At 43.9% G+C, this 23261-nt stretch overlaps 1 protein-coding gene across 2 annotated transcripts in view; it reads right to left on the bottom strand.

The window, feature by feature from the left end:
* Nucleotides 1-20988, bottom strand: part of USP42 (ubiquitin specific peptidase 42) — a 42147-nt gene extending 21159 nt beyond the window's left edge. For both annotated transcript variants that reach the window (XR_011252569.1, XM_069569583.1), the window contains exons 1-3: nucleotides 20672-20988; nucleotides 16387-16633; nucleotides 14190-14390 (exon numbers count right to left, since the gene is read on the bottom strand). Coding sequence is in view for 1 of the 2 variants with exons in the window: in XM_069569583.1 (XP_069425684.1) it covers nucleotides 14190-14390; nucleotides 16387-16624 (439 nt within the window). In the remaining variant the exon portion in view is untranslated. The remainder of the gene's footprint in view (nucleotides 1-14189; nucleotides 14391-16386; nucleotides 16634-20671) is intronic.
* Nucleotides 20989-23261: the final 2273 nt, after the last annotated feature.

The following is a 23261-nucleotide window of genomic DNA, read 5'->3' as shown; positions in this document are numbered from 1 at the left end:
AAGTAGATTTACTAACAGATTAGGAAGAAGGAAAGATCAGCAAACTTGAAGACTTAGTGGCAGAAGTTATCTATTATGAAACACAAACCTCAAAAAAAACCAAAAAACACCTCTCAAAATAACAAGAACAAAACAGCGTATCAGTGACCTACGGGACTACTTCCAGCTGTCCCCAGTACACATGTAATTGGAGTCTGAAGAAGAAGAGACAGGACAAATATTTTAGGAAATGACTGTTTTCAAAGGGACAGCACAAGGCAGTTTTTTCTTAAGAGCGGCAGAACAGTTGTGCATTCTGACTGAGGTGCTGGTTTACATGAACCTATCACTCAAAGAGTTGACTCACTGGAGAAGATGCTGATGCTGGGAAGGATTGGGGGCAGGAAGAGAAGGGGACGACCGAGGATGAGATGGCTGGATGGCAACACGGACTCGGTTGAGTCTGAGTGAACTCCGGGAGATAGTGATGGACAGGGAGGCCTGGCGTGCTGCAATTCATGGGGTTGCAAAGAGTCGGACACGACTGAGTGACTGAACTGAACTGAACTGATACCTGTATTAAAATTCATAAAACTGACCCTCCCAAATTAACAGACATGTACAGTAAAGAAGTTAACCATATAGTAACTATAGTAATTGTTATAAATGTTAATTTATTAATGTGAATAAATACTGGGGGCTCCCCAAGTGATGCTAGCGGTAAAGAACCTGTCTGCCAGTGCAGAAGCTGTGAGACACACAGGTTTGGCCCTCGGGTTGGGGACATCCTCTGGAGGAGGGCATGGCAACCCACGCCACTACTGCCTGGAGGATCCCAGGGTCACAAAGAGTTGGACACAACTGAAGTGGCTTAGCACAATTATAATAAACATTTCCTTAAATGACTAAAAAGGCATACAAACACAAAGAGTAAATTTACAGATCTAACAACTTCAACAAAACCCAGACAGAAGGCTACTTGTAACAGTGATAAAAATCAAAACTTTAAAGCAAGTGGAAATAAATGGTGTATATGAGAACAAAGGTACAACTGGCAACAGACTTGTGAGAAGCGATGCAAGAGACGGCAGCAGGGCGCCAACTCTCACGTGTAAAGAGAAGGATGTCAGCACAGGACTTCCACACCCCAGGAGGACATCTTCCAGAAACACAGCTGAACGTCTCAGATGCACTGGCGGTACTTCTTCCTATTCCTCCCGCTAAGAACAACGACAACAAACACCCTCTGGCCATTGCATACGGAACAGACATAAGAAAGCTGGGAAAGGTAGAGACAAAGAGACCCAGTAACAGTTTCAGAGCCCAAAGAATGACACGGCGGTGAGTTTTCTGGGTTGCTTTCTGCTTCATATATTTCTGACTTGGAGCAGAAGAAGCCACCAACCTGGAAATAGCAATAAAAGCAGGGAACGACGCCACAGTGAAAGCTTCTGGCGTAGTGTTAAAAAAAAGCAGATCAGGAATGGGAACTTTCATCCATGCTGAGTGATAACAAACCACACCCCCACCTCACATCAGTGAGATCCAAAGAGGGGCCTGGACTTCCACCTCCAAACCCAGTAGTAAAGAAGCATCCCTCCATATTACGCTCAATTTAAGTAAGTCAGACACAGAAAGACAAATGCTGCTATGGTAATACTTACATGTGGAATCAAAAAAATACAACACACTAGTGAACAACAAAAAGGTAACATACTCAGCTACAGAGAACAAATCAGTGGTTACCTGCGGGGAGAGAGACGGGGAGGGCGTGACAGCAGTAAGAGATTAACAAGTACAAACTATGGTGTAAAATAAGCTGCAAGGATAGTGTGCAACACAGGAAATATAGCCAGTGTCTTATAATAAATGTGCTTATAAATGGAGCATAACCTTTAAAAACTGGGAATCACTATACTGTACACCTGGTAAAGGCTGAGCGCCAAAGAATTGATGCTTCTGAACTGCGATGCTGTGGAAGACTCCTGAGAGTCCCCTGGACTGCACCAAACCAGTCAGTCCTAAAGGAGATCAACACTGAATATTCAGTGGAATGACTGAGCTGAAGCTGAAGCTCTACGACTTTGGCACCTGATGCGAAGAGCTGACTCAGAAAAGACCCTGATGCTGGGAAAGACTGAGGGCAGTGAGAGAAGGGGACGACAGAGGGTGAGATGGCTGGATGGCATCACCAAATCAAAGGACGTGAATGTGAGCAAGCTTAGGGAGACAGTAAAGGACTGGGAAGCCGGGGGTGCTGCAGTCCGTGGGGTCACAAAGAATTGGTCACAACTTAGTGACTGAACAACAACATGTAACACTGTAATGAATTATACCTCAAGAAAGAAAGAGAGGGAGAGAAAGAAGCATCTGCCCAGCTTCCCACTGGGTAGTGTCAGAAGCAGGACTCTCGCCATCGGCCAGTGGGAGGGAGTGGAAACCCCCACCCCCATCCAGCAAGAACGTGGAGCCCAACCCCCACCTCGGATGTCAACTGTGGAGTCTGGACTTCTATCTCCACCTAATATTTCCTCCTTTGCCAGAATGGCGTCAAGAGAAAGCCAGCCAAAACACAGGCCAGATAAGAGCCAGTATTTTACAGCATAATACAAAAATGTCCAGCTTTCAACCGAAAATCACTCATTGTGCTAAGAGCCAAGAATTTCTGAGTGCTGGAGAGGTGAATGAAAGACAGTGAATAGATGCCAACCCTAAGATAATAAGACATGTTAGAGTTATCTAACAAAGGTTCTAAAGCAGCCACGGCAAAAATGCCTCAACAGGTAGTTATGGATATACTAGAAACAAACAAAGCAACGTAGAAAGACTCAACAAAGAAATGAGAGAAAGAAAGAACCAAACGGAAATTTTAGGAATGGAAGCACAATAACCCAAGTAAGAAGCTCTGTGGACGAGCTAAGCAGAAGAATGGAACTGACCGAGGAAAGCGCCAGGAAACCCGTGCGCAGAACAGCAGAACTCACGTACTCTGAGCAAGAGAAAAGCGGACTGGGAGAGACAGGAGGCCGAGCCAGGGCCCCGTGGGACTCTCACAGAAGGTCCAGCACACGCACTACCAGAGCCCCAGAAGCAGGGCAGAGGGGAGACTGGGTGCAGAGTGGAAGAGACGGAGGCGGCAACTGCCCCAGGTTTGGCAAAAGATGTAATTCAAGACGCGCTGCAGAGACCACACAGGAAAAAGAGCAGAGCAATAGACACCAAGACACGTCACATCCAACTTGTGAAAACTAAAGACACGGAAAAACACCTTGGAAGTAGTGGCAGAAAAACACCACCTCACCTGTAAGAGAAAACTTGACTAGAAACGGATTTCACACCCAAAACCATGGAGGACAGAGGAAGTCGCACACAAATGTTCAAGTCCTTAAAGAAAGGGACTGTAAGCCCAGAATCCTATGGCCAGGGGAAAGGTCCTCCAGGAAGACGATGAAATCGAGACGCTTCCAAGTGAAGCAGAACGCGGAGAATCTGTCACCCGCAGACTCACCTGAAAGAACAACTTCAGGAGCGCCTTCCCTAGGTCAGAAGCTCTAAACGAAAAGGAAGCGATTTGGGTTTTTGGTTGTTTTTTTTAAAGCAACCCTGGAACATCAAGAAGGAAGAAAAAAACATAGTGATCAAAAATATGCTGCTGCTGCTGCTGCTAAGTCGCTTCAGTCGCACTCTGTGCGACCCCACAGACGGCAGCCCACCAGGCTCCCCCGTCCCTGGGATTCTCCAGGCAAGAACACTGGAGTGGGGTGCCATTTCCTTCTCCAGTGCATGAAAGTGAACAGTGAAAGTGAAGTCGCTCAGTCGTGTCCGACTATTCACGACCCCATGGACTGCCGCCTACCAGGCTCCTCCGTCCATGGGATTTTCCAGGCAAGAGCACTGGAGTGGGCGCCATCGCCTTCTCGCCTGTAGATAAATACATTTTCCTTCTCTTGGGTTTTCTAAATTATGTGACAATTGAAATAAGGATTATAACACTGTCTCTAAATGTGGTTCTAAACGTACGTAAAGGAAATATTTAATTACATGGTAACTAGGGAAGAATAAAGGAGACAAAAAGTGAAGTTTCTACATTTCCCTTGAATTGGTAAAATGACAACATTAGTAAACTGTTGAAAGCTATAAATAATGTAAGCCCAGAGGAACCTCTAAAAAGACTATATAAAGAGAGCTACTCAAAAACATAAACACAAAAACAAACTGTAAACAAAAGTTTAAAATACTTAAGTAACCCACAGGTAGGCAGAGAGATAGGACAAACGAATAACTGAACAGAAAACAAAATACAAAATGGTAAACTTGAGTCCTAATGTATAAATGACTACCTTAAATATTAATAAATATACTAATTAAAAGATCTAAACTAACAAAGCAGATTTAAAAACATGATTCAACTATTTTGCCTGTAAGAAACTCACTTCAAATGTAATGAGACAAACAGGCTCAAAGAAAAAGATGGAAAAATACATGTAAACACTAACCCAAAGAAAGCAGGAATGGCTATGTTAACGGCAGACAGAACAGACTTCAGAGCAAAGAAAGCTGTCAGAGAAAAGGACATTAGATGAAGGATCAGTCCTTCAGAAAGAAAAAGCAATCCTAAACGTGTTTGTACCAAACAACAAAGCTGAAGAGTACATGAATCAAACTCTGACAGGACTGAAAATGGATATACAGAAATCCTAGAGCTGGAAACCTCAACATCCTTCTGTCAACAACTGAACAATTAACCAGAAAACCAGCAAGGAGAACTCGACAACACCAAGAGCCAACGAGATTCCATCAACATTTATAGAATACCCCACCCAACACGTGTGTTTCAAGGGCTCACAGAACATACACCAAGATAGACTATATCCTGGGCCACAAACAAACCTCAAAAAATAAGACAACAGAAATCATAAAAAGTACAGAATGGAAAATGCTAAAAATCAGTGAGAGACAGAGAGAGAACACAAGAAAGTCTATAAATACCTGGAAACTGAGTAACACTTCTGAACAACCCCTGGTTCAAAGCCTTAAAATAAAAACTGAAAAGACAACGTATCAAAAGTTTGGAGACACAGCTAAAGCAGTGTCCAAAGGGAAATTCACACTTGTAACAATATCAGAAACAAAAGCAAGTAAATCAGCACAGACCCTGCAGACATCAAAAGAAACACAAGAGAATACATAGAAACGTATTCTGTGATTAACTTGACTCATGTAAATCTGACAACTTAGGAGAAAGGGACTAACTCCTCAAAAAAGTGGAATTATCATAACCCATCGAAAATAAAATAATCTGAATAGCCCTATACTTACTAAGGAAATTAAATCTGCAACTTTAAAACTCCCTCAAAAAAGAAATCTCAAGGCCAAAGTTATTTTCACTGATGGATTCTACACTAAATGTTTATATAAAAATTTACATCAATATTCTATACAATCTCTTCCAAAAAATAGGAGTTAACATATCCCAAACACATTTTATAAAGCTCAGTTCAGTTCAGTTGCTCAGTCGTGTCCAACTCTTTGTGACCCCATAAATTACAGCACACCAGGCCTCCCTGTCCATCACCAACTCCCGGAGTTCACCCAAACTCATGTGCATCGAGTTGGTGATGCCATCCAGCCATCTCACCCTCTGTCGTCCCCTTCTCCTCCTGCCCCCAATTCCTCCCAGCATCAGAGTCTCTTCCATTGAGTCAACTCTTCGCATGAGGTGGCCAAAGTATTGGAGTTTCAGCCTCAGCATCAGTCCTTCCAATGAACACCCAGGACTGGTCTCCTTTAGGATGGACTGGCTAGATCTCCTTGCAGTCCAAGGGACTTTCAAGAGTCTTCTTCAACACCACAGTTCAAAAGCATCCATTCTTCGGGGCTCAGCTTTCTTCACAGTCCAACTCTCACATCCATACATGATCACTGGAAAAACCATAGCCTTGACTAGACAGACCTTTGTTGGCGAAGTAATATCTCTGCTTTTGAATATACTATCTAGGTTGGTCATAACTTTTCTTCCAAGGAGTAAGCGTCTTTTAATTTCATGGCTGCAGTCACCATCTGCAGTGATTTTGGAGCCCCAAAAAATAAAGTCTGACACTGTTTCCACTGTTTCCTCATCTATTTCCCATGAAGTGATGGGACCAGATACCACAATCTTCGTTTTCTGAATGTTGAGCTTTAAGCCAGCTTCTTCACTCTCCACTTTCACTTTCATCAAGAGGCTTTTGAGTTCCTCTTCACTTTCTGCCATAAGGGTGGTGTCATCTGCATATCTGAGGTTATTGATATTTCTCCCGGCAATCTTGATTCCAGCTTGTGCTTCTTCCAGCCCAGCGTTTCTCATGATGTACTCTGCATAGAAGTTAAATAAGCAGGGTGACAATATACAGCCTTGACATACTCCTTTTCCTATTTGGAACCAGTCTGTTGTTCCATGACCAGTTCTAATTGTTGCTTCCTGACCTGCATATAGGTTTCTCAAGAGGCAGGTCAGGTGGTCTGGTATTCCCATCCTTTGAAGAATTTTCCACAGTTTATTGTGATCCACACAGTCAAAGGCTTTGCCATAGTCAATAAAGCAGAAATAGATGGTTTTCTGGAACTCTCTTGCTTTTTCCATGATCCAGCGGATGTTGGCAATTTGATCTCTGGTTCCTCTGCCTTTCCTAAAACCAGCTTGAACACCTGGAAGTTCACGGTTCACATATTGCTGAAGCCTGGCTTGGAGAATTTTGAGCATTACTTTATTAGCATGTGAGATGAGTGCAATTGTGCAGTAGTTTGAGCATTCTTTGGCATTGCCTTTCTTTGGGATTGGAATGAAAACTAACCTTTTCCAGTCCTGTGGCCACTGCTGAGTTTTCCAAATTTGTTGGCATATTGAGTGCAGCACTTTCACAGCATCATCTTTCAGGATTTGAAATAGCTCAACTGGAATTCCATCACCTCCACTAGCTTTGTTCGTAGTGATGCTTTCTAAGGCCCACTTGAGTTCACATCCCAGGATATCTGGCTCTAGGTAAGTGATCACACCATCGTGATTATCTGGGTCGTGAAGATCTTTTTGTACAGTTTTTCTGTGTATTCTTGCTACCTCTTCTTAATATGTTCTGCTTCTGTTAGGTCCATACCATTTCTGTCCTTTATCAAGCCCATCATATAAAGCTAATATTATTCTAATACCAAAACCAAACAAAGGACGTATAAAAACAGAAGATTACAGACTGATACATCTCATGAACAGATGTAACAACCCTTAATAAAAATTCAGCAAAATACAAAAATAGGAGAAGGAAATGGCAACCCACTCCAGTATTCTTGCCTGGAAAATCCATGGACAGAGGAGCCTGGCGGGCTGCAGTCCATGGGGTTACATGACTGAGCATGTGTGCAGGAGGGTGGAGGGTGATGGGTTGGTAGCAATAAACTGGTAGAACTAAAAAAAATAAAAATAAAAAAAATTAAACATCATGACCAAATGTAGTTTATTCCTGGGATACAAAGCTGACTCAATATTGGAAAATCTACCAGAATATTCCACCATGATAAGCTAAAGAAGAAATTCACATGATCATATCAATTTGATATAGAAAAAGCTATTGACAAAAATCAACACTATTTCATGATAAAAAGCAGGAACTGCTAAAACAGGAGGAAAAGAAGAAACAGAGAAGAACTTCCCTGACTTGATAAACAGGATACACCAGAAACCTACAGCTAATATCAAACTGAATGCTCTTCCCCTAAGATCAGAAATGAGGCGAGGATGTCACCTCAGAAGTTCTAGCCAGTGAAATAAGGCAAGAAAAGGGACAAAAGGATACAGATCAGTAAAAAGTAAGTAAAAATGCCCCTATTTACATATGGCATGACTCTCTAGATAGAAAAATACAAGGACTCCACCAAAAAAAAAAAAAGCGTAGAACTGTTGAGTGAAATCAGCAAGGTCAACATTCAAAAATTTACAAGAATGAAATGTATTTGTATACACCAGCAATAAATAGATGAACACCAAAATTATAGTGATGCCTCTGATTCCTCAAAAATTAAAAGAATTAGATGTATAACTAACAAAACAAAACATGCTGCTAACTATGCAACACTGACGAAGCAAAACAGAGACCTAAGTAAATGAAGAGACACACCACATCCACAGACTGGATATGTCAGTACAGTAAGGTGCCAATTCTCCCCAAACTGAGATACAGGCTTAACAAAGTTCTATCAAAATCCCAGGAAGTTTTTCTGTAAATACAGACAAGATTACTGTATAATTCATATAGATAAACAAGGGAACTGGAATAGAGAAAAACAGTTTTGAAAAAGAGTAAGTGGACGGAATCACCCTATCTGATATCGAGATTCACTGCACAGTGACAATAACAAAAGACCATGCTGAGGGCCAGATACGCACCTTCACGGAACAGGGGCCAGAGACAGAGCCCCGCCCAAGGGAGTTTACAGAAGTGTGAAAGCTATTCAGTGAAGAAGCCAGCCTTTCCAACAAACGGAGCAAGAGCAAATGAACATCCACAAACATGCAGACAAAAAACCAAGCTGACATAAAAAGGACCATATATCTGAACGTGAAACAGAAAACTTCTCAGAAAAAAACAACAACAACAACAACAACAGGAGAAAATCTTTAGGGTCAAGGGCTATGCAAAGAGATCTTATACTCAACAGCAAAAACAATCCATAAAAGGAAAAACTCACCTTCACCAAAATTTAAAACTTATGTTCTGTGAAAGATCCTGCTAAGGGTAAGGGGATAAAAAGACAAGCTTCAAACTGGCAGGAAATGTTGGAAATACATACCCAAAAGACCTACTATCTAGAATACATAAAGAAGAAAACAACAATATAAAAACAAAAGAACACAACTGAAAACGAACAAAAGACACAAAGAGACATTTTACCAAAGAGGATATACAGATGATAAACACACACGGAGAGAAGTTCAGGACCTTTAGGCATTAGGGAAATCCAAATTAAAACCACAATGAGATATCATTGTATGCATAATTAAAGTATGGCTAAATGAAAAATAGTGACAACATCAAATGTTGGCAACAATGAAGAGCAATTGGAACTCTTCATACATTGATGGCGGAAATGCAAAATGGTCAGCCGTCTAAGAAACTATTAGGCAATTTCTTTTAAAACCAAATATGCAACTGCCTCGTGAGCCAGCAACGGCAGTCTGGGCACTTATTCCAGAGAAATAGACTTGTGATCACGCATATGCTCTACACAGTAATGTTTACAGCAGCTCTATTCATAATATCCAAAACTAGAAACAACCCAGACATCCTTTAATGGATGAATGGTTAAACAAACTGTGGTTCATCCATACCATGGAATACGACTCAGCAACAAAAAGGAACAAATTATTGATATACACAACAAAGTGAAGAAATATCCAAAGACTTAGGCTTAAGTGAAGAAGCCAATTCCCTATTATATAATTCAATAGATGCAACATTCTTGAAACAACAAAATAACATAACTGAGAACCAGTGGTTACCAGGAATTAAGGAGGATGTAGGGGCTTGAGGGAAATGGGCTTGGTTATGAAAGGGAAACATTTCCTTGGGAATGGAAATGTTCCATACCTTGACTGGATCAGTATCAATATCCTGGCTGCAGACTGAAGTGCAACGTCACCACTCAGGGTAACTGGGAAAGGGTATGTGGGAAGTCTCTGTGCGATTTCTTACAACTGCATGGAAATCTAAACTTACCTTAAAATAAAAAGCTTAACTTCAAACAAGGCAAAACAAAGACATTTCGGACCAGGAATAAAAAAACAAAACAAAAATCAGCAAAAACAGTTAAGAGAATTCCTCCAGGTATAAGAAAATTTCAGCTGGTACCTGGATCTACACAGAGGAATTAAAAGCAGCGGAAATGAGAAGAGTAAGAAAATACAAAAGATTGGTAAAGAAACCTTAACAAACCTCTTAAAACTTTCAACTTTTATTTAAAGCAAAATAACACAACATACTATGTGGTAACAAGATAAGTAAAAATAAAATGTATGGCAACAGTAGCACCAACGCCTCCTAGGGAGAGGCCGTCAAGGTGTGCTGTCACACAGTCCTTCCGAAACATAAAAAATGGAACAGTATTGTAAAGAAGGCTGCGATAAGCTAAAGATACGTGTTAAACCCTAGAGCAACCACTAAAAGGAGAAAACAAAGTTGAGAAGATATGCCAGTAAAGTAGAGGAAATATCATATAATCACTCATTCCAAAGAAGGCAGAAACCGAGGAGAAAGGGAGCAAAGGATACAGGACAAACATAAGACAAATAGCAAGATGGTAAACAAAAAACCCAATCATATCAATACTCTCATTAAATATAAATGATTTACACTCTAAAATAAAAGATGGAAAAAAAATAAAATAAAAGATAGAGACCGTAAGACTGGATTAAAAAGTAAGAACTATAGGCTATTTATAAGAATTTTATTCCATGTATTTTATTTCAATGTATCTCTCTCAAAATTTGATAGAACAAGTAGACAGAAAAGCAGGGAAGACATAAAAGACTATCTTAACAACGTTATCAACTAACTAAACATAATCAGCATTTACAGAAACGCCAACCAATGCAGAATACACATCCATATTAAGCACACGTGGAATATTTAACAAACTAAACCACATTCTAGTGTATAAAGCAAGTCTCAAGTTACAAAGGATTCAAACAATAAAAATATCTTCTCTGACCATGATGGAATTAAATTAGTAATCAGTAGCAGGACAATTTCTGAAAAATCCCCAAACATCTGGCAACTGAATGACATGCCTCTAAGCAATCACATGGGTAACCAATCAGGTAACTGTATCTAAAAAAAAAAAGAAAATACTAGAATCAAGGAGCTCGAAAACTTGTAGGATACGAGATCAATAAACAAGAGTCAACTGCATTTCTACGTTCTAGCAATAAACAATCAAAACTGGAAGGTCAAAATATATATTACCATTTATAATAGCTTTCAAAAATATGAAATACCTAGCAATAAATCCGACTGTAGGATGTGCACATTATACTTGTATACTGAAAGCTATGCAGCAGTGCTAAGAAAAACCAAAGCGAACCTGAACAAACAGAGACGCACACCGTGCTTGTGGGTCAGAAGACAACACAGTTTAGCCGCTGTACATCTCAGACTGATTTACAGAGTCCACACGATCCTAGCCAAACTCTCAGGAGGCTTTTTTTGTAGAAATTGACAAACGGATTTCAAAGTTAATTTGGAAATGCAAAAGACCAAGAATAGCCAAAACAGCTTTGAAAAAAAGAGAGCAAAGTTGAAAAAGCTACCTAGTTTCAAAACTTTTAAATACACAGTAACCAGACACTGCTGTTATCAGGCTGTGGGGCAACTAAGCCAGAGGGCCCTACAGCTGTGTTCTGCAATGAGAAGCCACCTCATGAGAAGCACTAGCACCCCAAGAAAGAGCAGGCCCTGCTCGCTGCAAAGAGAGAAAGCCGGTGCAGCAATGAAGACCCAGCGCAGTCCAAAATGCAAATAATAAATAAAAGAAAGAATGTGTTTAAAAGACACTGTGTTATGGAGTCAAGACAGACAGTGGATCAGTGTAACAAAACAGATCAGAAACAGATCCATATGGATACAATCAATCGATTTTTGACAAAGGTACAAAAATAATTCAGTGGAGAAAGGGCTATCTTTTGAACAAACAGCGTTGGAACAATCGGATATTCATATCGAAAAACATGAACTCTACACCACAGACAAAAATTAACTCAAAATGGATCACTGACCTAAACATAAAAACTAAAAGTATAAGACTGCTTAAAAAAAGCAACAGAGGAAATTTTTGCAACCTTTGGTTAGGCAAAGATTTCTTATATACGAGCGAACAGAAAAGAAAAATACTGAAGTAAATAAAACATGTTATTTGAAAGACAGTGTGAAGAGGCTATTTTCTCCACTTTGAGAAATCACATTTGCAAATCATGTACTGGATAAAGGACTTCTATCCAGCATATATAAAGAACTCTCAAAATTCAACAAGAAGAGAATTATCCAATTTTAAATCAGGCCAAAGATAGGAGCAAGCCCTTGGGCAAAGCAAACACACAGCTGCTGAAAGAACCATATGGAGGGATGTTCAACACCATTATTCACTAACAGAAATGCAAACTCAAGCCACGGAAAGATACTATCACACTACACACCTGTGAAGAGCTGCTAAAATCAGAGAGGATCAGGGAGGATGTGGAGCAAATGAAACTTTTGTTCACTGCTAGTGGGAATGTGAAATCTCATAATCCTCTTCCCAGTCTGGAAGTGTCTTAAAGTGCAGTGCACCCATATTATGGGACCAGACCATTCCTTTTCTAGATGCTTACCCACAAGAAGTGGACACACGTCCTTATAGAAACCTCACAGCAGCTTCACTTATGATGACCCCCGAAAGGGAAATAACCCAAAGGTCCGTCAACAAGTGAATGGAGAAACAAACTGTGGTACATGGATCCATACAGTGGAATACTACACAGCAATAAAAAGTGACCACTAATACAGGCAGCAACACAGACTGATACTGAAATAACTGTGCTGAGTGAAAAAAGCCAGGCAATATAAACATGAATACTGTGTAATCCCCCATAGATGACATTCTAGGAAATACAAGCTCATCTGCAGTAAAACAGAAAGCCCATCAGTGGCTGCACGGCCTGGAAGGAATGAGAGGCAGGAAGGGCTGGAAGGACTGATTTCAAAGACACACTGAGACTTTCCGGGGCGATGAAAGAGTTCATTATTGTGGTAGTCGTTTCATGGGTGCGCACAAACGTCAAGACGCATCGAACTGCGTATTTTACGGATGTGCGGTTTCTTGTTCATTGATAACGAGGGAAAACTAGTGATGGCCTGTAAAAGACGAGCACCTGACTCTGAGACCCCAGGCAGCTGCATCTTTTTCTCCATCCCTCTCTCTCGACGTCCAGGTGCCAGGGCTGGACTCTCATTCACACCCCCATTTTATTAAGTGCAAAAATGATCAGAAAGCTGTCCGTGTTATGTCAATTATTACATATTAACATGATGATCAACTATGGACTTGGAAAAGGAAAAAATGAGGGCAAAGAGCTCCTCATTCTGTAATCTGAACCCCATGGCAGAGCAAACATCTCCTGGTGGTTGACAGTCTCAGTGATTTTCCTTTGGTTACTTTAAAATTTTCTGTACTTTCCAAATTCTTTACACAGCCATTATTTTGCTCTTTGGGGGGAAAAAAGTTTTAAAAGAATGTGTCTAAATTCTCCATCAAGTAAAGGACTATTCGGGAATTTCCTGGTGGTCCAGTGGTTAGGACTCAGCACTTTTACTCCCGAGAGCCCGGGATTCAGTCCCTGGTGGGAGAACTAAGATCCCACAAGCCACACACAAAAAAGTAAAGAACTATTCAGAAAGAAATCAAGGGCTTTTTTTTTCACCTCAATAATGAAGGCCTAGCACCTGAACATTATCATAGATCAAAGAACAGGGAGTTTTCATTTATAAAAGGTGAAGTGCATTTATAATACTTTATGTAGAAGTTCAAAACCTCAACAAAAAATGGATACATTCTAAATTCTGAATTTCACTAGTTGACCACTGAGTTGACTTTCCCCTAGTCAAAGTAAAACATGCTCTTTGAAAGACATAACATGTTTTTAAAGACATAACATGTTTTAACGAATTTCCTGCCCTCTAGGTTGGAAACTGAGCTCTGACACACCAAAGGGAAAGTCCTGTACAAATTTCCAGGGGTTAGGAGCTGGGACCAGAGGCTCCTCTTACGCCTAAAGCCTGTAAATGAATCAAGCCTTCAACACAGGATGGACGCCAGGAGAGGCAGGACTCAACCCTGTTTGTCCCAAGCTGTTGGCAGTAGATATTTATGGCACGATTTTTAGCAAGTGTAGAAAGTCAGCAGTGTATTCAGAAACACCAAATGCTGAAAAAAAAACACGTTTCTTTTAAAATAATTCCACAGATTAAATTACACGCAAAATGTTTTTCACGCAACCTGCATGTAAACCTTTGAGTCTTCCTCCGTGGTTTCTAAAAGACACCAACTTAGTGATGACCAAATTCTTGACTTAATTTTTTCAGAGAGAAAAATGAAAGTAGGTTAGCATACCGAAACACCAGCACACACACAACATAACACAGGACACTTACATGTCTTGGAGTGCTCATGCGACAGCATGTAGTTGGCGAGAGGTGGTGTGTAAGTTAAACACTGCAGTGCTGCGTTTGCAAAACAGGTATTGCCCAAATTCTGGAGCCCAGCTCCTACTCTATGAGTCTGCTGCCATTTAAGACAAATCTTCTCAGATGGGAAGAGAACTTTTTGTGGAGGAGCAATGCCATCACCTAGGGCTAGAAAAATAAACATTTAAAACGAAAGCTTTGTACACTTCTGAAGCTAAATAAATAACAACACATCAGACCTGAATCTGACCAAGATTCTTATGACCAGCTAACCAGAAACGCAGTGGAGAAAGGGACATTTTAAAAGAAAGCCTAGAATGCGGGAAATTCTAAATGATTTGGTTTTTCTGATAAATAAATTTCAAGGACAAGAGTGTGTGTGGGAGGGGGGACAGTATTTAACAGATTTTTAAAAACTTAAAGCAGACATTCACCAAATGCAAAGGGGAGACCTTGTCTGGAAGTTGGTTTCAATGACCAACTGTTAAAAACCATTCTATGACACCTGGAGACATCTGAATATTGACGGGACTTTTCATAGAAAAACATTCTAATTTTCAGAAAAGAATGATTTAGATAAACACATTAAAAGATTTATAGATGAAGTAGAAATTCTTAGATTTGCTTTAAACGGTTGGGAAGTGAGGAGAGGAGTTAAATGGGTGGAGGTATGAGTGGCCAGGAGTCTATAAACAAAGCTGACGACGGGTGCCTGAGAGTTCATTATAGTTATCCTCTTCTATATCTACTGAAATAAACACCCCCACAACAGCAAGCGCAGGCAAGTCGCTGCCCGGTGACACCTGCGGTGGGCGCAGACAGTCCGGCCCCCAGCACCGCCGCCCGCCGTCTCACTCAGTCCTCACTCGCTGTGGGTCAGTCTCGAGTCTAGAGGCTGGTAGTGACGTCATCCCAGCTTTACCAGTAAGGAAGCGGGATTTCAGGCACCAGGATAACATACTCGTAAAGATACTATACACGAACAATTTTTTATCTATTTTTAAGACTCAAATGGCTGATTAACAACTATGCTAATAAAACTCAGGTGAAGTGCAAAAACAACTTATTTAGGAGAGGCCAAAATCATCCTCAGCCAGAGTGTTTCTCAGAAGTCTGCCAGCTTCTCAGTGCCACCCGACTAAGACGCACACTAGATGGTTCTCGGCTTGCAACAGCGATCCTGAGCACTTAAGTACGCAAAACGGCAGGCTTCAGCTTTGGGAAGAAGGGCGAGCCAAGTTAGGAACAGAGACATGAGCCTTGAAAACGTGTGGCAAGGGCCCCAAAAATGGCCAGGCGGGGCGACACCAAGTCAGTCCTGAGGGAGAGGGGCCCCAGTAAGGCGAGAGGAGGCTGGGTCTGCGAGAAGACACCCTGTGGCAGAGTCCTGCTTATAAAGGTCTCTAAACCTCTTTGGACAACAGTCAGTAAAACTGTTCTGTGAGACAAAGTCCCCACCAAACACCCCAGCCCAAATCACAGCATCACATGCACCAAGAGGACTCAAACAATCCCGGGGCCGAGCCATCCTCCGTGAACAGTGTCCTGAGTGGGAATCAATCTTTTCTCACAACTTCAAAGCTTTCAGATCCCCGAGTATTAGGAGCGCCAGCTAAGGTGTCCCCATCTTACTTATCTGGATGAGTTTTAACACATGTAACCACATCTATATGGTTTGATACATAATGTAATATTTACGTGATCTGCTCTCTTTCAAAGAGCTTTATGACTACAGATGACTTTAACTGGGGAAAAAACAAACAAAAAATTGAAAACAAAGTTGGGCAGAGCTCACTTGTCAAAAGTCAACTGTTTTTAAATTTTTAAGAGGCAGACATTTACTTAGGGCACGGTAGTTAATTGACAAGTTAATGAAACGCTTGTCCATCTCCATTCTCACCAGAATAAAGTTTATCCTTCAAAAAATTAGGATAATTAAAGAAATTAATAGTAACTAAAAATAATCTTACCCTGTTATGATAGGTATGTTAATCATGAAGCAGAAGCAGAGGAAAATGAAGCCCACCAAATAACGTAACTCTGCTGGCCACTCAGGTGGCAATAATTTATCTTGCAAAATAAGCCCCTCTCTGAAACTACCAACTTATGGACAGCATTTATACAGGAGTTTCCTGTAGTGATTCCGTCTTTTAAAAAGTAATACCTTGATCCTTTTGTGGTGATGGTTTTGATTTTTCAGGTACAGATGAACTTGAATAAACTACAGCACCAGGTACTGGTCCTAAAGAAAGTGTGTGATTTGAAACATCATTTAACGAAGACACAGCACCCCAGCTGGCAGAACCTGCATCCATGTCTCCAGGTGAGACAGCCTCAGAACTGCCAGGCTGGTTCTGATAGGTTGATGGGTCTGAAGATTCAGCTTTGTCAACTATGGTCATTGTTCAGCTCTGTAAAAGACAAAAAACATACATTTGCTTCATAAGGTCAAGAAAAGTAATCTACTTATTCTACCATTAAATCTTGGAAAATAATTAAAAGCAGGCTAATTTTCCAATAAATCACTCCAATATAAAAGCAACAGTATCTTTTTTAGCTCTGTAATAATTTTCTTGGGGTATTTACCACTGTGCTAATCGGAACATGCCAACAATTTTCCATCATAAAATCTTCAGTGAAGTATTTGATTAGATCATGTCATTCTATTTCACGCCCTCTGAAAATCTAATATTTTGATTTACAATCAAGTACCTCAATTTTCAATTCTTTACATTCACGAAGTAACTGTCTTTTTCTCTCTTTTGCTTAAACCTAGAATGTGAAATGCACTAATACCTTTGGCTCAATTTTCAATTCATATATAATTCCTCAGGGAAAAGTCTCAACTACCTGAAAAGAAAACCTAACTTTAAGCTTCAAGTTCAAAATGACATTGTTTGAACTATATTACTTTTTAAAAAAATATAGGAAGTCTCACTTTTGAAACATATTTTCTGAAGAGGCTCATTTATTTGGTATACATGACTTTTTAAAATGAAGCCGGTTAAGGCATTTCTGACATCAAACTGGAAAACAAACAAGTGTTATAAAAGTACTTGACTATAATTTTCTCTCTGAACCCTACTAAAATCTTAGAACCACCATTAATTAAGCACTTTCTACATGCTGGGCATCGTGTTAGTCACTAACTTAATATTCGTAGGGACCTATGAGAGACTGCACAGAATCCACTGCGCCTACAAAATGGGGCCACCCTAACCCAAACTAGTCACCACTGGGCACAGGCGCCAGGCCCCACACTCCCAGCTGCGCTTCCTTCGGGCTCCACCAAGGCCCAGTGCACAGCCCCCCAGCGGCGGCCAGCCGAGCAGGCCACTGCCCTGCAGGTGACCCTCCAGGTGAGCCCCGCCTCTCACAGCTCCCCGACCCCCGCTCTGCCAGCCCGGGAAGCCTCCCCAGGCACTGCTGCCCTCTCCTACCTGCTCTCCCCGGCTCTGAACAGGCTGGTCTTCCCCCAGGTCTCTCCCACCCTTCCACCTCCAGCCAGTGAACACTCCCCCGGCTCCCTTTAGACAGCATTTCCTCTGGGACACTTGCCTGGACAGCCCCCTCCCCCAAGACGGGCTGAGAACCCCTCCTGGAAGCTCCCCAGCAGCGGGGCACCCTTTGCTGGTTTCCGGGGCAGACTGCCACGCTCCTCTCCCTCGTGTTCCTGTTTGTGCACCCTCACCTGGCACAGGGAAAGTTCTCCCCACACGTGCTGAACAGGTGACTGAGCTGCGAAGAGAGAATGGAACCAGTGTCTGCTCTCTGCACCAGGCTGCAGGTGACTATTTGTATAAAGTATCTCATTTAATCCTTAAGGACTCTGATGTAGAATTAAAACTTGTTTCAAAAACTATTCAAAACAGTGAAATAAATACCCATGCATATGACACCTTAACAAAGGTTATGATGCACTGTCTACTCACAACAAGGGTTTTTTTTAAGCCTTGATTTTGTTGTGATTTTACATGAAAGCAAGATTATCACCTCCCTAAAAAGTACAACCATAAAGAAAAAATTGTGGAATCTTCTGTAAAAATAGAAAAGAAGATGTTAATTAGATCTTAACAAAAAGAAAAACTGAATTGAAGTGTTAAGTCAATCTAAGTAAAATATAGTACAGGACCCTTACTCAGGAAGAAAGCTGGAGCCACATTATCCAAATAAAAATTACACTTTCCTCATTTGACAGTCAAAAGAAACTACGAAACAAGAAGCAAGACTAAGAAAACAAGAGAGGAAGGAGTCGAGGAGGAAGAAAAGGAAGAAGCAAATTAACCTAGCCTTATTTACAATAATGTTAAATGGCAAAACCCTTGATTTTCTGGGGTGAACATCCCTTTCAGGACAATCATTCACTAATGACCTAATAAAACTATTTTACTTGCTGCAGTTGCCTTTTTTTTTTTTTTGGGTGGTCAGTGGGAACAACTCTTAAAAAAAAAATAAGTAAAACATACAACTCAGTCACTGACAACCAAACAGCATTACAACTTGGGAAAACCAGAACCATCCATTCTCCTTCATGACGTGTATTCAGCCAATGAATTCTTCCCCTGAAACCATCAGGCATTCAACTGAACTCCATCTGCTACGGAGAAACCTTTCTGGAAGCCAAACTATGCTGTGTAGGATTCAGATGTTACGTGTTCTTTACTCTCAGGAAAGCTTTTAAACATTACTGTTATAAATCTCAGGACTTTTAAGCAACTACTTCAATGAACAGATTAAACTTCTCTCAACATCTTCTGATGGCAGATAAAAAATTACAAAAGCATGTTTGAAAAAAATTGGGTACAAGAATCAAGGTTGGATGGTGTGTGGAGGAATGAGACAAGGTGACTTCACAAGTGTTTCCTTTGAGTGTAACTCGCTCTAAGTACAATATTTTACTTGAAAGTCTTAAAATGCTGTCCCTCCTATGGTATATCTTCTCCCTTGTGGTGACAAGAGGCTAGAATATGTTTCTTTTTCATTTTTAGAAGAATAAGCATCTCTCTAAACATTATGGCTCTCCTCATACTCTGTGGTAATAATATCAATACATGCAAAAAGAAACTGTTACATTCTGTTTTTAATATATTAACAATGTAATCCACCTTCTAGCTGTATTTCCATTTTCAAACACATATGCTTTAAAAACACACAACCTGGGTTTTAATTACTTGTAAGTAAACACATCGACTACCTTTAAACTTCTACAAACCAAAGTCTGTAGACTTAATTCAATGACACAGAAAAGAAAGTGAAACTGGCTCTAAACACAAACAAGTGAGACAGATGATTCATTATCACCAATCCATTTTGAATGAATAAATACAGTCAAAAGAGAATGGTGTTCCAAATATACAAGTTAAGATTTGAGACTCCACTAACACGTGGAAGAAGCTAAAACAGTGGGCTCACTTTGAAAAACAGGTGCTAACTAGTTTCTCAACCAGTTTTCCTGTTATTTGAGTGTTATTTACTTTAAACAACCAACGTGCTTTTCCCATCAACAAGTCAGCCCTCCTTATAGGCCTCCCGGAAAATAAAAGAGCTATTCACCAAAAACGATCTCGATTGCATTCATCATAAAGCGAGGTTAAAGTCCTAAGACCGTAAAAACTTCGGGTTCTGGCAAATCTTCTCAAACATCTTGATTGCCCTCTCCCGCCACCCCCTCTCCAGGTAAGCTGGCTCTTCCTGCCCCGGAGATAAAAGACTAGGACCCTGGCACACGCGCTTTTGGGGAGCAGAGGGGACCGCGACGCCGGGCCGGCCCCCTCCTCTCCCTGCGAGTGGGTGCCCGCTCCGCCCGGCGGCCGGCGTGCGCAACTCGGGACGCCCGGCGGGGACCCGGCCAGGTGGCCGGCCCCGCGAGGGCGGAGCGGACCGGCGCTGGCGCGGCGGGCCGACCCGGTGGGAAAGTTTGTCTCTTTGAGGGGGCAGGGAGGCGAGCCCGGGGCTCCGGGGGGCGCTCGGGGCGGGGGGAGGGGGGCGGGAGGTGGCAGCCACGCGGGGTGGGGGGTGCTCCGCGGCCGGCGGCCGGCACACGCCCACCCGGGACAGACCGGTGCCGGCCCGGCCGCCCCGGACCCGGCCCACGGCCCGAGTGGGCGGGCTGGGCCGGGCGGGGGCGCCGGGAGGGCAGTGTCCATGGCAACCGGGGGGCAGCCCGGCCTCCCCCGCGCAGCCCGGCTCCCGCAGCGCCGCGGCCGCCGCCCCCCTCCCCGGCGGGCCTGGCTCCGGCCGGCCGGCGGCGGCAGCGCTGCCACCCGCGCGGCGGGGTCCCGGGCGGCCCAGCCCGCTGCGGAGCGGGGACGGCGGGCGAGGGGCCGCGCCAGCCCCTCGGCGGGCCGCGCTGGCTGAGAGGCGGCCCGGCCGGCGGCGGCCGGGGCGAGCCGGGCGATCCGCGGGCCCCACGCCGGCCGGCGGCGGGCGGGGAGGAGGCGGGAGCTTACCTGACCCGGCTCGGCGCTCGCTCCATCCCCCTCGGCCGCCGCCGCCGCCGCCGCCGCACACAGCCCAGCCGCCCGGCGGGGGACAATGACGTGCCTCCATCCGGGCACCGCCGCCGCCGCCTCCGGGTCAGCGCCGCGCCCGCAGCGCCCCGCCGGGCCGCCAGGGGGCGCGCCAAGGCCGCGCCCCGCACGCGCCGCCGCCGCCGCCGCCGCCCAGGGGCCGTCGCACAAGAGGCGCGGCGCGCAGCTAACGGGCCGGGCGGGCGCGGGAGGGGCCGTCGCCCAAAGCGCCGCGGGCGCGGGCTGGCGCACGCGTCACTGGAGCGCCGGGGCGGCCGCGGGAGCGACGCGCTGATTGGCGGGCGGCGCGGGTGCGCTGAGGTCCTTCCCCAGCGGCCGCGGAGCGCGAGGGGAGGCCCGAGAGCGCCCCCCGCCGCTGCCCGGCGTGCGCCCGGTCTGGCCCCCGCCGGGGGGACGCGACCAGGCGGGGACACCTGGATTCCCCCCAACCCTAAAACGGCAGGTCTCCGGAAGAGATTCTCCTCGGTCTAGCGACCCGGCATTTAAGGACGCCGGAGCCAGCGGGGGACCTTCGGACTTCGCCAGCCGTGTTCCTGCAAGCGGAGAATTTTTCCACACGGGCTCCAGAAGAGGCAGACCCCCAACCACCACCCCGGCCCGGCCCATCCCGCCACGAGATCATCTCAGCTCGGAGCCGGGCGCCTTCTCTGGGGGCAGCTAGACCGGCTCTTGTTCCCGAGGGCCAGATCCAGCCGCTTATTGGATGTCTCCATCGCGAGGCCGAGCAGAGAACAGAATTGACTGTGGCATCTCCCTTCCACCACCACCATCCTGGTCCTCCTCGTGTGGTTCCCTGCTTTGATGAGCAGACGCGGCCCTCTCCTGCACTAACCTGAGTGCTTCCTCTGTCTCTCTCCTTCTCCCGACCCTACTACATTAAGTCACTTCCACCTGAACCTACCCAGGGGGGCTCTCGTCCCTTCCTAGCCTGGCTGCTCGCCTTCCTTCCAGTCACCCTGCAGCCCACTTTCAACCTTCACACTTGTGGCCAGGATCCTCTTTTTTAAAAAAGACAGGTCAGATGTCGCTCCCTTCCTAAGAGCCTTTAGCTACTTTCTTGACCCACAGAAAAGTCTGCTCTTCCTGGCATGGAAGGCCTCCAGTTCCCTTTCCTCTTAGGGCCCAGCCGAAACTGCCTACAAACATCCCACTCCATGCCTCTTCTTCCATTAGCGCACCCCCAGCCCATCAGAATCTTACTGCTCTCCCTATATCTAAGTAGCTCTAATTTTACCGCTAAGAAAAGTCACTCAAGTGATCAGCTGTACATTTGGATTAGAACACTGAAGTTTAAGGAAACAAGAAAGGAAAAAGTGAATTTCAAGCCTCCAAAATTCAGGACCCACTTTGGGGATTAAAGATCTTTCTGGTGGCTCAGACGGTAAAGAATCTGCCTGCAATGCCGGAGACCCAGGTTCGATCCCTGTTAGGGAAGGCCCCCTGGAGAAGGAAATGGCAACCCACTCCAGTATTCTTGCCTGGAAAATCCCATGGATGGAGGAGCCTGGTGGGCTACAGTCTAATGGGTTGCAAAGAGTCGGACAGGATTGAGCGACTTTACTTGGGGATTAACACCACAATTTACTTCCTGATGAAGAATGCTTATGAAATTTCACCTGCATGGTCCTGGCAACACTATTAAGAGATTTGTAAGAACAGACCAGCCATAGGGATGGAGCCAGTAATTTGCTTGCCTTTTCCAAATGACTTTCAGGTGATTAAAAACAGAAGGAAAAGGAATTAAGGAGTCAAATGCCTAACAGTCACCTGAGCTTTGTGATTATTTCAAAATGCTTTCTTTGGAAGCCACATAAGAAGTCTGGCTTCTAATTTCATCTTCCACTTCACATCCTATTGACAAACTGCCCCTGCCACCAGCCTCTTAATATAGTAGAATTGTTCAGTCGTTCGGTCGTGTCTGACTCTTTGTGACCCCACGGACTGCAGCATGCCAGGCTTCCCTGTCCTTCACTATCTCCAGGAGTTTGGGCAAACTCATGTCCATTGAGTCAGTGATGCCATCCAACCATCTCATCCTCTCTTGCCCCAGGGATTTAATTTTTTTAATCCTTTGGCATTCTCTATCTAGAACAGAATTCTTTTGAGAGGCGGGGTTGTCCCATGGCCTTCTACCTCCTCCTTCCTCTATGGCTTGAAAACAAACACAGAGGCCCTATTCCTCTAAAGAACTTCAGGGCCACTTACTGTAGCAAACCTATGACTTAAGTGCAGAAGTTGACAAAGGATGGCCTTCAAACAGCCAGGTCTTTGGCTTTTGCCACAGAAACTCATTTTCCTCCAGACCAGAGTTCAACCAAAGTGAGTGCTGCTGGAAGACAGTTTCACTCTGCCTCTGTTCTTACAAGCCGTGGGACCTACACGAGTTACTTAGCTGGTTACCTTGACCAACACTCTTTACACGAGAGGTTAACTGACACAGGGGCTTCCGAGGTGGCTCAGTGGTTAAAAACTCTGCCTGCCAGTGCGGAAGACTTGAGTTCCATCCCTG

This window comes from Ovis canadensis, chromosome 24 (genome assembly GCF_042477335.2).
Source record: "Ovis canadensis isolate MfBH-ARS-UI-01 breed Bighorn chromosome 24, ARS-UI_OviCan_v2, whole genome shotgun sequence".
Classification (NCBI taxonomy): domain Eukaryota; kingdom Metazoa; phylum Chordata; class Mammalia; order Artiodactyla; family Bovidae; genus Ovis; species Ovis canadensis.
The sequence above is the reverse complement of the archived record's forward strand: the minus strand, read 5'-3'. Positions and strand labels throughout refer to the sequence as shown.